Source organism: Pollachius pollachius, assembly GCF_949987615.1.
Source record: "Pollachius pollachius genome assembly, chromosome: 15".
NCBI lineage: Eukaryota > Metazoa > Chordata > Actinopteri > Gadiformes > Gadidae > Pollachius > Pollachius pollachius.
Window position 1 is genome coordinate 10,885,202 of NC_136948.1, and position 12,601 is coordinate 10,897,802.

At 46.1% G+C, this 12,601-nt stretch overlaps 1 protein-coding gene across 2 annotated transcripts in view; it reads right to left on the reverse strand.

The window, feature by feature from the left end:
* Positions 1–220: 220 nt before the first annotated feature.
* The window catches only part of mboat2a (membrane bound O-acyltransferase domain containing 2a), a 34,386-nt gene continuing 22,005 nt past the window's right edge, over positions 221–12,601 (reverse strand). For both annotated transcript variants that reach the window (XM_079751788.1, XM_079751789.1), the window contains 9 exons: positions 12,182–12,237; positions 9,789–9,843; positions 7,368–7,551; positions 5,454–5,646; positions 4,685–4,788; positions 4,517–4,581; positions 3,842–3,974; positions 2,926–3,077; positions 221–2,187 (listed from right to left, as the gene is read on the reverse strand). In XM_079751788.1, coding sequence (XP_079607914.1) covers positions 1,995–2,187; positions 2,926–3,077; positions 3,842–3,974; positions 4,517–4,581; positions 4,685–4,788; positions 5,454–5,646; positions 7,368–7,551; positions 9,789–9,843; positions 12,182–12,237 — 1,135 coding nt within the window. In that variant the 3' untranslated portion in view covers positions 221–1,994. The remainder of the gene's footprint in view (positions 2,188–2,925; positions 3,078–3,841; positions 3,975–4,516; positions 4,582–4,684; positions 4,789–5,453; positions 5,647–7,367; positions 7,552–9,788; positions 9,844–12,181; positions 12,238–12,601) is intronic.

A 12,601-nucleotide genomic window follows, 5' to 3' on the forward strand; every position in this document is an offset into this window, starting at 1 on the left:
GTTTTTATACGAGCTGCAATACAAATCTTTCCACAATCTTCTTTTGACACAAAAATACAATTGGGTTACCCAACATACGTGTACATGGAAACACAGGCACACGCCCACCCACGCAGAACACGCGCGCCACGCAGGATTTGGCACTAGAGACATATGGAACGGTGTGCAGTGATCTGCTGGTTGGTCGCCATGCAGTGCAGTACTTGCTATGTTGGAAGAAGACGTCCCTTTTCCTTTAGTTGGGTCACACATTACCTACCGAGGCTCTGGCTACAAATATAGTGTACTGTAAACCACATTAACATTTACAAATCACACAGGCACACACACGCACAAACACACTTATGGCAGGACTATGCAAGGTTATTGAGGGTGCGAGGGGATAAAGAGGCCCCCCCACACCAAATCAAATGATAGCCAAGCAGTCTGTTTTTTATAGAAATTGCACACATTTAAAACGCAGGGGATTTTGTGCTTGAAAACTCAACATGTGCATTAACACATAAAACGCGGGAAATTAAATATTGGTAAAATTACAGAACATAAGCACACAAATTATTTTTTAACTGATTGACTTGTTAGAGAATATCACAAGATTAGGAACCAATGAAAAAATTGCTGAAAGAAGCCTTACTTGAACATTAAAGACACACTTGGAGACCAAAGTAGTGAACACAACTACCAAATCATATTCTCCCAATATTGAATAATATTATCCCTGTTACATTAATCAATTGAAATTTTCTTGAAATAAACAGAGCATTAATATTTATATTGGTTTTGTCGTCAATCCAATTCACTAATGACAATTATTGCTACTGGACATATCATATTATTGTGAAGTATGCAATGGTAAATACCCAATGACCTTTGAACTCTAGACCTTTTGTTTATGATAGAGTAGACAAACCAACTTAAACCAACTATTAGACTATTATATAGTCATTTAACATAGGGAATGGTTTTGATACTGATTATCCTTTTCATTGGCAAAGATTTAACATAGTCAATAGGAATCATCAGAAGAATCATATATATATATATCTTTTTTTTGTAAATTACAGAAAACCCTGTGTCATAAATCTATAAAGCAAATACATTAACATTACATTTATGGATGATTTAATAAATATACTTTGTCCAACAAATCTGTAATTAATCAAATTATCTCTGTGTTTTCATTTAGACGGGCCAAAACTCTGGGGCGTTATTGGCCGTGTTGAAAAGGCATTTGATCCCAGAAACGTGTTTCAATCCATATCTCTAGTATAAAAAGGTTCATATACAGTGTAAAGTGTGCCCACTGGACACAGAAAGACAAAACAGAAGGAAAGAAATATAAGGCCGGTTACAAATTGGCAGCTGACCATAAAATTGTATTTTTTTTTCTATTTGTTGGAGGCTTCTTGCATCAGACCAAACCCATCACACACACACACACACACACACACACACACACACACACACACCAAGGCCTCTATTCTCTAGACGCGCCCCGCAGGGTGAATGCAGCTCAGTGCGTGCAGGGTGAGGTTTTCAGTATCCTACCACTTCACCAGTTGAGTTCACCGAGGGTTTAAGGCCACTTGGAAGTCAGGTCAACATTCCCTGCATCATTTCCACTAAGTGTATGCAACCATTAATTATGACTTATAATTATGAACCGCTAGAATCACTCACACATTGTCTCTCTCCATCCCCACGCCTTGCATACATTCTTCCACTGCCCCCAATACTCAAAATAAAAAAAATACAACTAAATATTCCAGTCATTCTTTGCTACTTTGGGAACCTAAGGTGGCTGTCCGTCTGTTCTGTTCCAAGAGTCTGAAGTCTGTTCACTTGTATTTGGTTCTTTGTCCCGGGTGTTGGGACTGGGCCACTCTGCCAGTGAGCTCACTGATCCTTCCTTAAGTCCAGCTCCGCTCTCCTTCTGGCTCTGCAGGAGGAGGGTCGGGGCGGTCGGCCCTCCAGCTCCCCCCCCCCCGTAGAGCTCATGTGTCCTTCTTGTTGCAGTTGTTGTCCGTGGCGGCGTGGGGGTTGTTCTGGTGCACCTCCTCCCCCTCGGCGCCTCCTTCCAGCACAGCCTGCTGCCCCTGCTGCTGCGTGTCTCTGGGCCGCCTGGCCCGCACTGGGAGGACCAGCACCAGCGCCAGACACAGCAGGTGGATGCAGTAGCTCCAGGAGCTGGGGAAACACAACCAGACGGGGCCGTTGGGAGTTGTAGTTCATGGGCTGAAAGCGAAGGGTGGTACTTTGATAGCCTTGTCCGTTGTTACAACTGACGTAAAGATGCATTTAGGTTTAAAATAGTAGAAGAGGAGATAGCCATCCAATTAACATACATCACGTTCAGAATATCTTTTTGTAACTACTGTTGTAATCAAACTGCTGTTATTCACACATCAGGAATAAGGGATACTGGCCAACATTGGGAGGCTAACTTCTGGTACGACGCCTCTTTGATGAGACCGCTTTATGTCCTCTCTCCAGAAGCTGATTCCAACGCCACCCACTCCTCCAGATGTTCCGGACAGCTGATGGCTCTTTTACATCTCCCTGGCTAAGCGCCCGCCCCCCCACCCGGTTAAGCTCCTGTCAAGGTGGCTCACCGTCTGATCCGAGGAACAGCAGGGTAAGAGAAACACTTCTCACTCCTAACTCCCTCCGGCTCTGTTCCTATGAGGGGGGGTTGCTAGGCCTACTTCATGTTAGTAAAGTGCTTTAAGCATCATTCCCTGAAGTACGAGTGCCTCTTCTAGGGGGGCAGGATGTCAGGAGGGAGAGCGGGTTGTCTGAGGAACGAGAGGTTGATGGTGCGATCCCTAGCTCCTTTTAGCAAGAATAGCCAACAATGATCTTCACAGCATGAGAGCCCCGGTCTGTACTGAGGTTGAGACACACACACACACAACCCGCCTGTACCTGTAGAACTGCAGCGAGGGTCCCACGGCCAGCAGGACGAAGGGCACCACCGTGTAGCTGATGGCCACCTGAGTCCCCGCCCACGTGATGACGTCATAGACACGCCTCCGCAGGTCAGAGGTCTGGAAGTGAGGTCGGACGTTGTGCCTCAGCTGGGAAGGGAAGAGGAAGAGAGGCATCGTTATTACATCTTAATCATTGTGTGAATATATTACACATAATAGATCATAAATATGATCACATGATGCTTTTAATGCCTTCAAAGAGGTTTTCCCAGTTTTTTTTTGGGCTGACCCACGCCAACTTCTTGATACTTTGTGAGTACTGTCACCATGTAACTATGAGTGTTAAAATAAGTAATGTTGTCTATAAAATGCACCACACACCGTAGCGTTATAATATAGGTGTTCGTAGGGCTGGGCGATTAATCAAATTTCGAACTCGATTTCGATTTTAGCGTTAAACGATCAAAAAACTAATATAATCGATTTTTTGATTTCTCTTTTTTTTTTTATGTTTTATAGAAAGTGTAAAAAAGCTGGATACATATCTTTACATTATTTTAGATTAGAACATTTTGTGTATTTTTTTAAGGCGAAAATTCAAAGTTCTCAGTTACAAAGTGTTTTTGAGAGAGACATTCTGAATAAATACATCATGTTTTCCAACTCAAAAATAATCGTTTGAATAATCCTGATTTCAATTGACCAAAATAATCGTGATTATGATGTTTTCCACAATCAAGCAGCCCTAGGTGTTTGAATAGTTTGAAAGTTCGAAAAGAAAATGTGGTTTTGGGTTTAATGGCTCTTTAAGAATGACTTCAGAGGCAGACGGGCTGTATATCTGTGTCTTTCCACGGTAACACGGCACATTGAGCCTTCCTCCCCCCGCTGTGATATAATTAAAGACTCACTGCACGCGCCGCCATCGTCATGGCGATGCCGCTGAGGAAGGTCAGGTAGTACCCGGGGTACACCCCATGCCAGATGGCCGACAGCAGGAAGGTGGCGGCCGTGGGATTGAGGGGACAACGCTCGTAGCACACCCTGTAGACGGGACGGTATGGGTGACGGGAGAGGAGAGGAGAGGAGAGGAGGGGAGGGGAGGGGAGGGGAGGAGGGGAGGGGAGGGGAGGGGAGGGGAGGGGAGGAGAGAGGAAGGGAGAGGGGAGGAGAGAAGGGGAGGGGAGGGGAGGGGAGGGGAGGAGAGGAGAGGAGGGGAGGAGAGAGGAAGGGAGAGGGGAGGAGAGAAGGGGAGGGGAGAGGAGGGGAAAGGAGAGGAGAGGAGAGGAGAGGAGAGGAAGGGAGAGGAGAGGAGGGGATGGGAGAGGAGAGGAGGGTAGAGGAGAGGAGGGGAGAGGGGAGGAAGGGAGAGGGGAGTAGAGGAGAGGAGAGGAGAGGAGAGGAGAGGAAGGGACGGGAGGAGAGAGGAGAGGATGGGAGAAGGGACAGGGACGGAACAGATCACAATCTATTATAAGTATTGCTCAATAATCACCACAGCAGTCGGTGCTACAAACCAATGTATACCCAATAAGTTCTTTACGCCCATAACCCTTAACCCTTAACCCTTAAACCTTAAACCTTACCTCTTCAGCCAAAGGGCCGTCTGGATGTTCCAATTGTCGATGAACATCTTGAAGCTGGTGGCGAACTGAAAGGACAAGCATCAGGATGATGTTAGACTCAGAGTCAGACTGAGAACGAGGGCTCAATCATCAGAGCATGGCGTCAGGGCGCAGCACAGTGCCCCCTACCTCGATCTCCAGGATGTTGAGGTTGGAGACGCGGTCCCAGCGCGAGGACCCGTCCTTTCGGTATCCGTTGAAGCCGAACCCTGCGGCGTTGTTGATAGCGTCCGCTGAAAATAACATTACATTTACATTTAGGGGATGTAGCAGACGCTTTTATCCAAAGCAACTTACAATATGTACATTTGTAAGAAGAAAGAGAAACAATATATGGCTGTCGGTACAGTTAGGATGTTAATAGAACCATGTGTCAAGTACTAACAATAGTTAGGTCAACCCATTCCCCGTATATAACAAAGAGATCTAGGGTAAGATGCTACATAATGCTACGTACTATTTTTAAGTGCCAGGATTTACAACATACAATAAGTGTGTCAGAGGGGTGTGGGGCGGAGGCTCTAGGTGACCTCTAAACATAACATAACATTCATCTCATCTTATTGGGGTGAACCTGAGAAAGATATCTGTGAAATGTATGAAGAATGGCCACCTGACCGCACATGTGTTTGGCACGTGAATGGCAGAAGTGTACCGCTAATAGCCACTAGATGGCACCGTATCACACATCAGTTTACTGGTCATAAACACAATTCATCTTTCCTCACAAAAAAGAACGGACGAAATCAATGAATCAATAATAAAAACTTAGAATGAATAGCACAACATCACTTAGTGGATAATGATGTATCATTATTTCATCACTAAATACTATTTGATGAAGAGACTCTGGTAGGACCCCCAGTGTTGGTGGTGTGACGTGTTGCAGCAGCCCCACCTAGAGTCCAGACGAAGTAGTACTTGGGCCGGAGCGCCAGCATGGCCAGGTACAGGTAGAGGACCTGCTGGTAGAAGGGGGTGCTGGCGACGAAGGAGGGCTCCACCGACCGCTCCACCGGCATCACCTTGCACAGAGCCAGGTACACGCCCAGCGAGACGCCGCAGGTGACCAGCTTGGAGAGCACGTCGTTCTGCGGGGAGACGGGGAGGAGAGGAGGAGAGGAGAAGACGGGGAGACAGGGGGAGAGAGGGGGAGGAGACCAGGAGATGAAGAGATGAGGAGACCAGCAGAGGAGGACACAAGGAGACCAGGAGACCAGTAGAAGAGGAGACGAGGAGCAGAGATAGTGGGGCTTTAATACAGTTTCAGTACAGTTCAAATGACTGTGATTGATTATGATGATTATTAATGATTTAGTTGGTCAGAGTAGTCGGTAAAAAGCCACTAGCTGATCCACCAGGTTGATCCTCCATATCCTTGGAGGTTTCTGTGCGTTCAATCATTCACACGCTCGTTTGTATCAGTGTTATTTGTAGAAATCAGAAACACGTGACACTGTGGTTTTGTGATGTTGCCTCAATGAAATTCTATTATTTTGTATGTTTATTATCGTTTCTTAAAACCGTCTGAATGAGACCTTTGATAGAAAGATGGATCATTTAACTTGTCTTAGAGTTCAATCATCGTGTGTATTAGCTCATCAATTAACTCGTCTTAATGCTGATTCATCGTCAATTAACTTGTCTTAATGCTGACTCATCGTGTGTATTAGCTCATCAATTAACTTGTCTTATTGCTGACTCATCGTGTGTATTACCTCATCATGTAACTCGTTTTAATGCTGACTCGTCGTGTGTATTAGCTCATCAATTAACTTTTCTTAATGCTGACTTATCGTGTTTATAAGCTCATCAATTAACTAGTCTTAAGGCTGACTCATCGTGTGTAGTAGCTCATTAGTTAACTTCTCTTAATGCTGACTCATTGTGTGTACCTCAAAATACAATGACAACTTTCTCTTTGTCCCTGCCCAACTTAAGTCCTGCCATGATTTTAATTGGACAGAAGTGAGGTGGATTAACCCCTTCACCCCTCTCCTCTCTCCTCTCTCAGGGTTGGAATACAAGCTAATTACATAGCAACCACTGTAGACATTGTTCCAGGATTAAATATCTTATCACCACGTTTGTCCCCCAAGCAGAACTCAACACGGCTCTACCTATTTACTATTATTATTTATCTGTTGTTGTAAAAGTACTACAGGACTCCCAGCCACCAGTCATCGCTTTAAACTAGCAGTCGTGGTAGTGCTTTAACATAGAGCTTTTAATATCATATATCGTACCTCCCTTCTAAATATGTCTTTACGATATGAGAGGGAAAAGTGACTAGTTTGCAGCTACGAGTATTAGTGAAACTTGATATTTTGATGAGTGATTGTTCATATAATTGCTGCAACCCTTCAAATGACCTCGGTAATGACATGTTTAAACACGATTCACATTGTCCCACTTTGCATGTGTGTAGATGCGTCCGTGCGTGCGTGCGTGCGTCCGTCCGTGTGTTTGCATGCATGTGCTTGCATTTATTTATAGGTTTAACTCTCACCTCCAACTGCAAATTTACTCAAAAAGACCTGTATAACAAAGAGTTTCTTCCTTCAACATCATGTACCATGGGGTGAGAAAGAGTCTGCTATAGAGTAGGGACGTATGGATCCTAGATTAGATGCTACAATAGGGTGTGGATAGTCTGCTAGATCAGAGACGTATGGATTCTAGATTAGACGCTACAATGGGGGTGGATAGTCTGCTAGAGTAGAGACATATGGATCCCAGATTAGACGCTAGCCGCTACAGTGGGGTGAGGAAGCTATTGAGCAGAGATGAGATGGTCCTTCAGCAGACGTACCTTGGGCGAGGGCTCGCTGAGCTTGACCTTCCCGTTCTCCTTGCCGTTGGCCAGCTCCCCGTGGCAGTGGTACCCGCCGCCCTCGATGAAGGCCATGTAGTCGTTGTAGGAGCAGGCGGGGCCCGCCAGGATGCTCATGAAGTTACAGTTGTAGCTCAGGTACTCCAACAGGCTGGGCATCCGCCTGAGAGCACAGCGGAGCACAGACACAGGAGGCTGATACATGACACACACACACACAGTGGAGCACAGACACAGGAGGCTGATACATGACACACACACACACAGTGGAGCACAGACACAGGAGGCTGATAAATGACACACACACACAGTGGAGCACAGACACAGGAGGCTGATACATGACACACACACACACACACAGTGGAGCACAGACACAGGAGGCTGATACATGACACACACACACACACAGTGGAGCACAGACACAGGAGGCTGATACATGACACACACACACACACAGTGGAGCACAGACACAGGAGGCTGATACATGGCACACAGCGGAGCACAGTTTTTACACTGCCAAATATGCCCGTCTGATGCACGCCTTTCCCGGCATGGCATAGCCGCGTGTTTACACTGCCCGAGGTAAATTGCCGGCTTGAGTTCGCACCCCAATTTAACCTCCAGGATCCTACAACCATTGGCGATATTTTTTTATGTAAATGCGATTAGACGGCTCCGTGGTTCCAGGGGCGGGACTTGGGTAGAGGTGTTGATGCGTTGTCTAGACAGAGACAACGCAGCAATATCAACGTCAGCAGTTCTAACTGGACAGACAGTGAAATATGGGAGCTGCTGATCATGGGAGAGAAGATGATGCAGTCACATTAAAAGGAGACGGGGAAAGACTGTGCGAAGTACGAGAAAGACCCAGAGGAGCTTTCCTTACAAGGCTTTTGTCGGGATAAAAAAAAAGTGGTCAGCAAAATAAGGAATATGTTATTATCTTTTGCACTTATGAATAGTTAATCGCAGTGTTAGACTACACTGAGATGTAAACTACACTCAGATGTATACTCAGTCTTGCATTCAAGTGTCTTGAATCATAAAAAAATAAATAAACATTCTTAAGAGGTCTACTCTCCGTGCGCAGCCCCGCCTTCTCCAGTGAACCAAAAAGACGGCTCTGTGAAGACGGGGGATATTACCCCCTTGGTTTTACACAGGCAAGGCAGTGAAATTGCCGGGCATGCCAAGCCGAACCGAACCGAACCGGCTTGGCATTGTAAAAATGCCTACAGGAGGCTGATACATGACACACACACTGATACCATGGCAACACACGGACCACCACACAGGAAAATCTCTTGTTTATCATCATAACATATAATTCCATTCAATTAAATGCATTTGTATTGCCCTTAATCACAGGTACAGTCTCAAAGGGCTTGTATTAATAAAACGCACCATGTGGAATAATTTGCAAGTCCAAAGGAACGCATTTTGACAATCCTAATTTCTTGCAACATGCCCTGATCAGTTATATGCAGCTGTATTCTCCTTTATCGTGTTGATGAGGACGTAGCAGTGTTAAGCTAGTTAGCTTGAGTGCCTTTACGGAGGCTGTGGCGTACACACTGGGGCTCATCACGCCTGCTGGACCCTGTGACCCTGGAGACCAGCAGCCTCCCTCGTTTCCTGCCGCGCTGTGCTACTGAACCCTCACACAGTGCCAGGACTCTCATGGGGATGGCTTCTCTTTCTCTAACTGCTGTGACCCTTTCCAGTGGATCGCGCCCAGGGTCCTAGTGCCCCACATCTATGTGCTCAACCGGGGTAATAAGCGGACACTCGCAGCGGTTGTCAGGTGATGGTCAGCCGTGCTCACCTGACAACCATTCGGCTTTTGGCTTTCCCCCTTCATTAGTGAGAGCAGCTGTTGACATGCACCGCTGCCATGGTAACGGAGCAAACACAGCTGGACTACAACCGTCTCTCCTTCAGTCTCTAATCCTTAATGTGTATTTTACTTTTTGTATATTTTTACGAGGAGCAGCCTTTGGTTTCTTCCCATTGGCGGTTGCCACCGTTATCGCCCAGTTAGGTCTCAGGGCCCCCCGTACACTGCGCGAGCGGTGCCTCCACCGAGGGCAAACCGGGTCCCAAACCGAGGGCAAACCGGGGCCAAACCGGAGCCTGGACTAAGGCTCGAACCGCAGCCGGAACCGGGACTACACCGGGGCCACACACCGGACTCTATGGTGGGCAGCAGAAACGCGTGTCTTGAGACCCCCAGAACCACGCAAGAATCAGAGCCGACCTCAGTCCTAATCACCCCCCCCCCCCACCACGGCCGGTCTGTTGCATTATGGGTAGGAGACAGGGTGCAGATTTCGATACATTTTGTTTTAGAGCTACAACAGTCTGCTGGTGTAGTTAAAAACACATACCTGAGTCACATACCTGACAGCTAGGTATTTCTGACTGGGTTTCAGTTGGTCCTCTCGCTTGGCCAGACCTAGACAGAGAGAAAGGGAGAAAGACAGGCAGAGAGAGACAGAGTGCTTAGTAATAAAACATCAGGGGTTCCTGCGAGTGTCCTACTCTAAAGGATTCTCTGTTTGCATAGGGCCTGAGTATTAGGATGACAATGATCAGCTCATCTGAACATCAACGACTCCCTCAAACATACACACTCAAACACATGTGAGAAAAGCCTCTTCGTTTGGAGAAGACTTGAAAAGCTCTAAAGCTTTAACACGCCGTTTTCACACCCTACTCCGATGACTCAGTGATGGTTACAGCTACGTTCCAGTATATGAGCTACAACTCAGGGCTGGTATTCACCATTTAGAACTAAGCAGTAGACACTCATCAGTGAAACCAATGTCAGAGAGACTCGCACCTTTTAGTATAATAATTGCATGCACAATTTAATTTCAAACTCCTAATGCAGCGTTTTGTACAAGTGAATGGTTGGCTCAGGGGTAAACGGTCATTACTGAGCGTCAGGTCTCTGTATGAATGGGCACTTGGTTCCAGGAGCACATCGCTCGCTGCTTATTCTTTCTGAGCAGAGAATGTGATTTAGAGCAAGTGGCTAAATCTCCTTCTGGCCCAGGAGCGGGCCTCATTGGTCACTATTAAGTGTGTGTGTGTGTGTGTGTGTGTGTGTGTGTGTGTGTGTGTGTGTGTGTGTGTGTGTGTGTGTGTGTGTGTGTGTGTGTGTGTGTGTGTGTGTGTGTGTGTGTGTGTGTGTGTGTGTGTGTGTGTGTGTGTGTGTGTGTGTGTGTGTGTGTGTGTGTGTATTTGTGCGTGTTCCTGTTTGTGTCTCTCTAATCCTTCTGTAATGTGATAGTGCATACATTAAGTACATACACATCAGACGGTGCATTGTTGGGCATCAATGGGTGATTGTGATTCAGAGAACGTGTCCCACCAGCCTCCCCCCTCCCCTCTCGGGGAGCGCTGCCCCTTTAAGAGGAGTGGCAGCATAAAATAAAGTAATGGCAACAATGGGACACGACTGGGTCACGTGTCCACGTCATTCGATTGGGCAGATCCTCGTCACAACACCAGTAGCCCTTCTCAAAGTATTCACCAAAGTGGACGGTGTTGGCGTCTTTGCAGGGACATGGTCAACAAGTGTTTAAACAAGCAGACCTAGAGGGGCAACATAGGGCTGGCAACTGCCCTACCCTAATTACACTAGGGGTAGATACACTACGGTACATTAGGGGCAGATACACTAGGGGTAGATACACTAGGGGTAGATACAATACGGTACATTAGGGGTAGTTACACTAGGGTAGATACCAGGGGCGTAGGAATGAGTTTAACATTGGGGGGGACACATATCGGTAACCTGACAGATCCGTTAATGGTTTGAACAGAAATATGTGATAAATTAACTACACTGAAAAAATTCACAAATATATTTTATTCTACTAAAAAGATACATTTGTAAATGTAAAGGAAAACACATTTTGAATGGCAGTAATGAACAATTGAATATCAAATCAATTCTTTAATTGCACGCTCAATCATCAAGTTTTTTAGAATAAGAAGCGGTGACAAGACGCTGTGTTGCGCTTTCAAAATAAAATAAAATATTTTTCTCCCCCCGGTATCATTTTTAGGTGGGACAGATTCGCCTGACTCCAATATTGGAGGGGACACGTCCCCTCCGTCCCCCCCGGTTCCTACGCCCTTGGTAGATACACTACGGTAGTTACACTGACTAGGGGTAGTTACAGTAGGGGTAGATACACTACGGTGCATTAGGGGCAGTTACACTAGGGGTAGTTACACTAGGGGTAGTAACACTAGGGTTAGATACACTAGGGGTAGATACACTACAGTACATTAGGGGTAGTTACACTAGGGGTAGATACACTAGGGGTAGATACACTACAGTACATTAGGGGTAGTTACTCTAGGGAAAGATACACTGCGGTACATTAAGGGTAGTTACACTAGGGGTAGATACACTAGGGGTAGATACACTACAGTACATTAGGGGTAGTTACTCTAGGGAAAGATACACTACCGTACATTAGGGGTAGTTACACTGCAGTACACTAGGGGTAGTTACACTAGGGGTAGATACACTACAGTACATTAGGGGTAGTTAAACTAGGGGTAGATACAGTACAGTACACTAGGGGTAGTTAAACTAGGGGTAGTTAGAATAGGGGGCAGGGATGTTTTAGGCCAGGTCTTCGTCTCAACCTTTCTGTCGTCTTCTTAACTGAACCAACTTGCGCACTAACCACAGAAGCAGGTTAGTAGGTCAAACGTAAAACCACATGAGTGCCAGACACTTGAAGGACTTAAGACGCGTGAGGGAGGCTCACCATCGTGGATTTCAAACGCAAGGCTGGTAATCTTCTGAGTGATGACCATCATGGGCCTAGGACAGAAACACAGAGCATGTCAATTAATTATTATAACTTATGAACACCCCAACCATCAAATGAACATCATAAACGGTTCTCTGAAGTCTGATCCAGCTCATTATATAAACTAGTATCCTAAACCCAGATCCTCACTCAAGTGATGACTAGGAGGAAACAGAATGGTTGGACCTTTACAGTACGATAGTTGTGTTTTCTATGATCCAATCTATTCTGCGGTGGAAGGACCTGGGGTCTCGCTCCACACAGTTCTAATTTGGCTCAGAAGGAGTTTGCTGCTGCATCTGGTTGCTAGGCAACGGCTGGCCATGAACCCCTAACCCCGGGATGGGGGCTCCATCTTACTCAGTCTACCAGGAG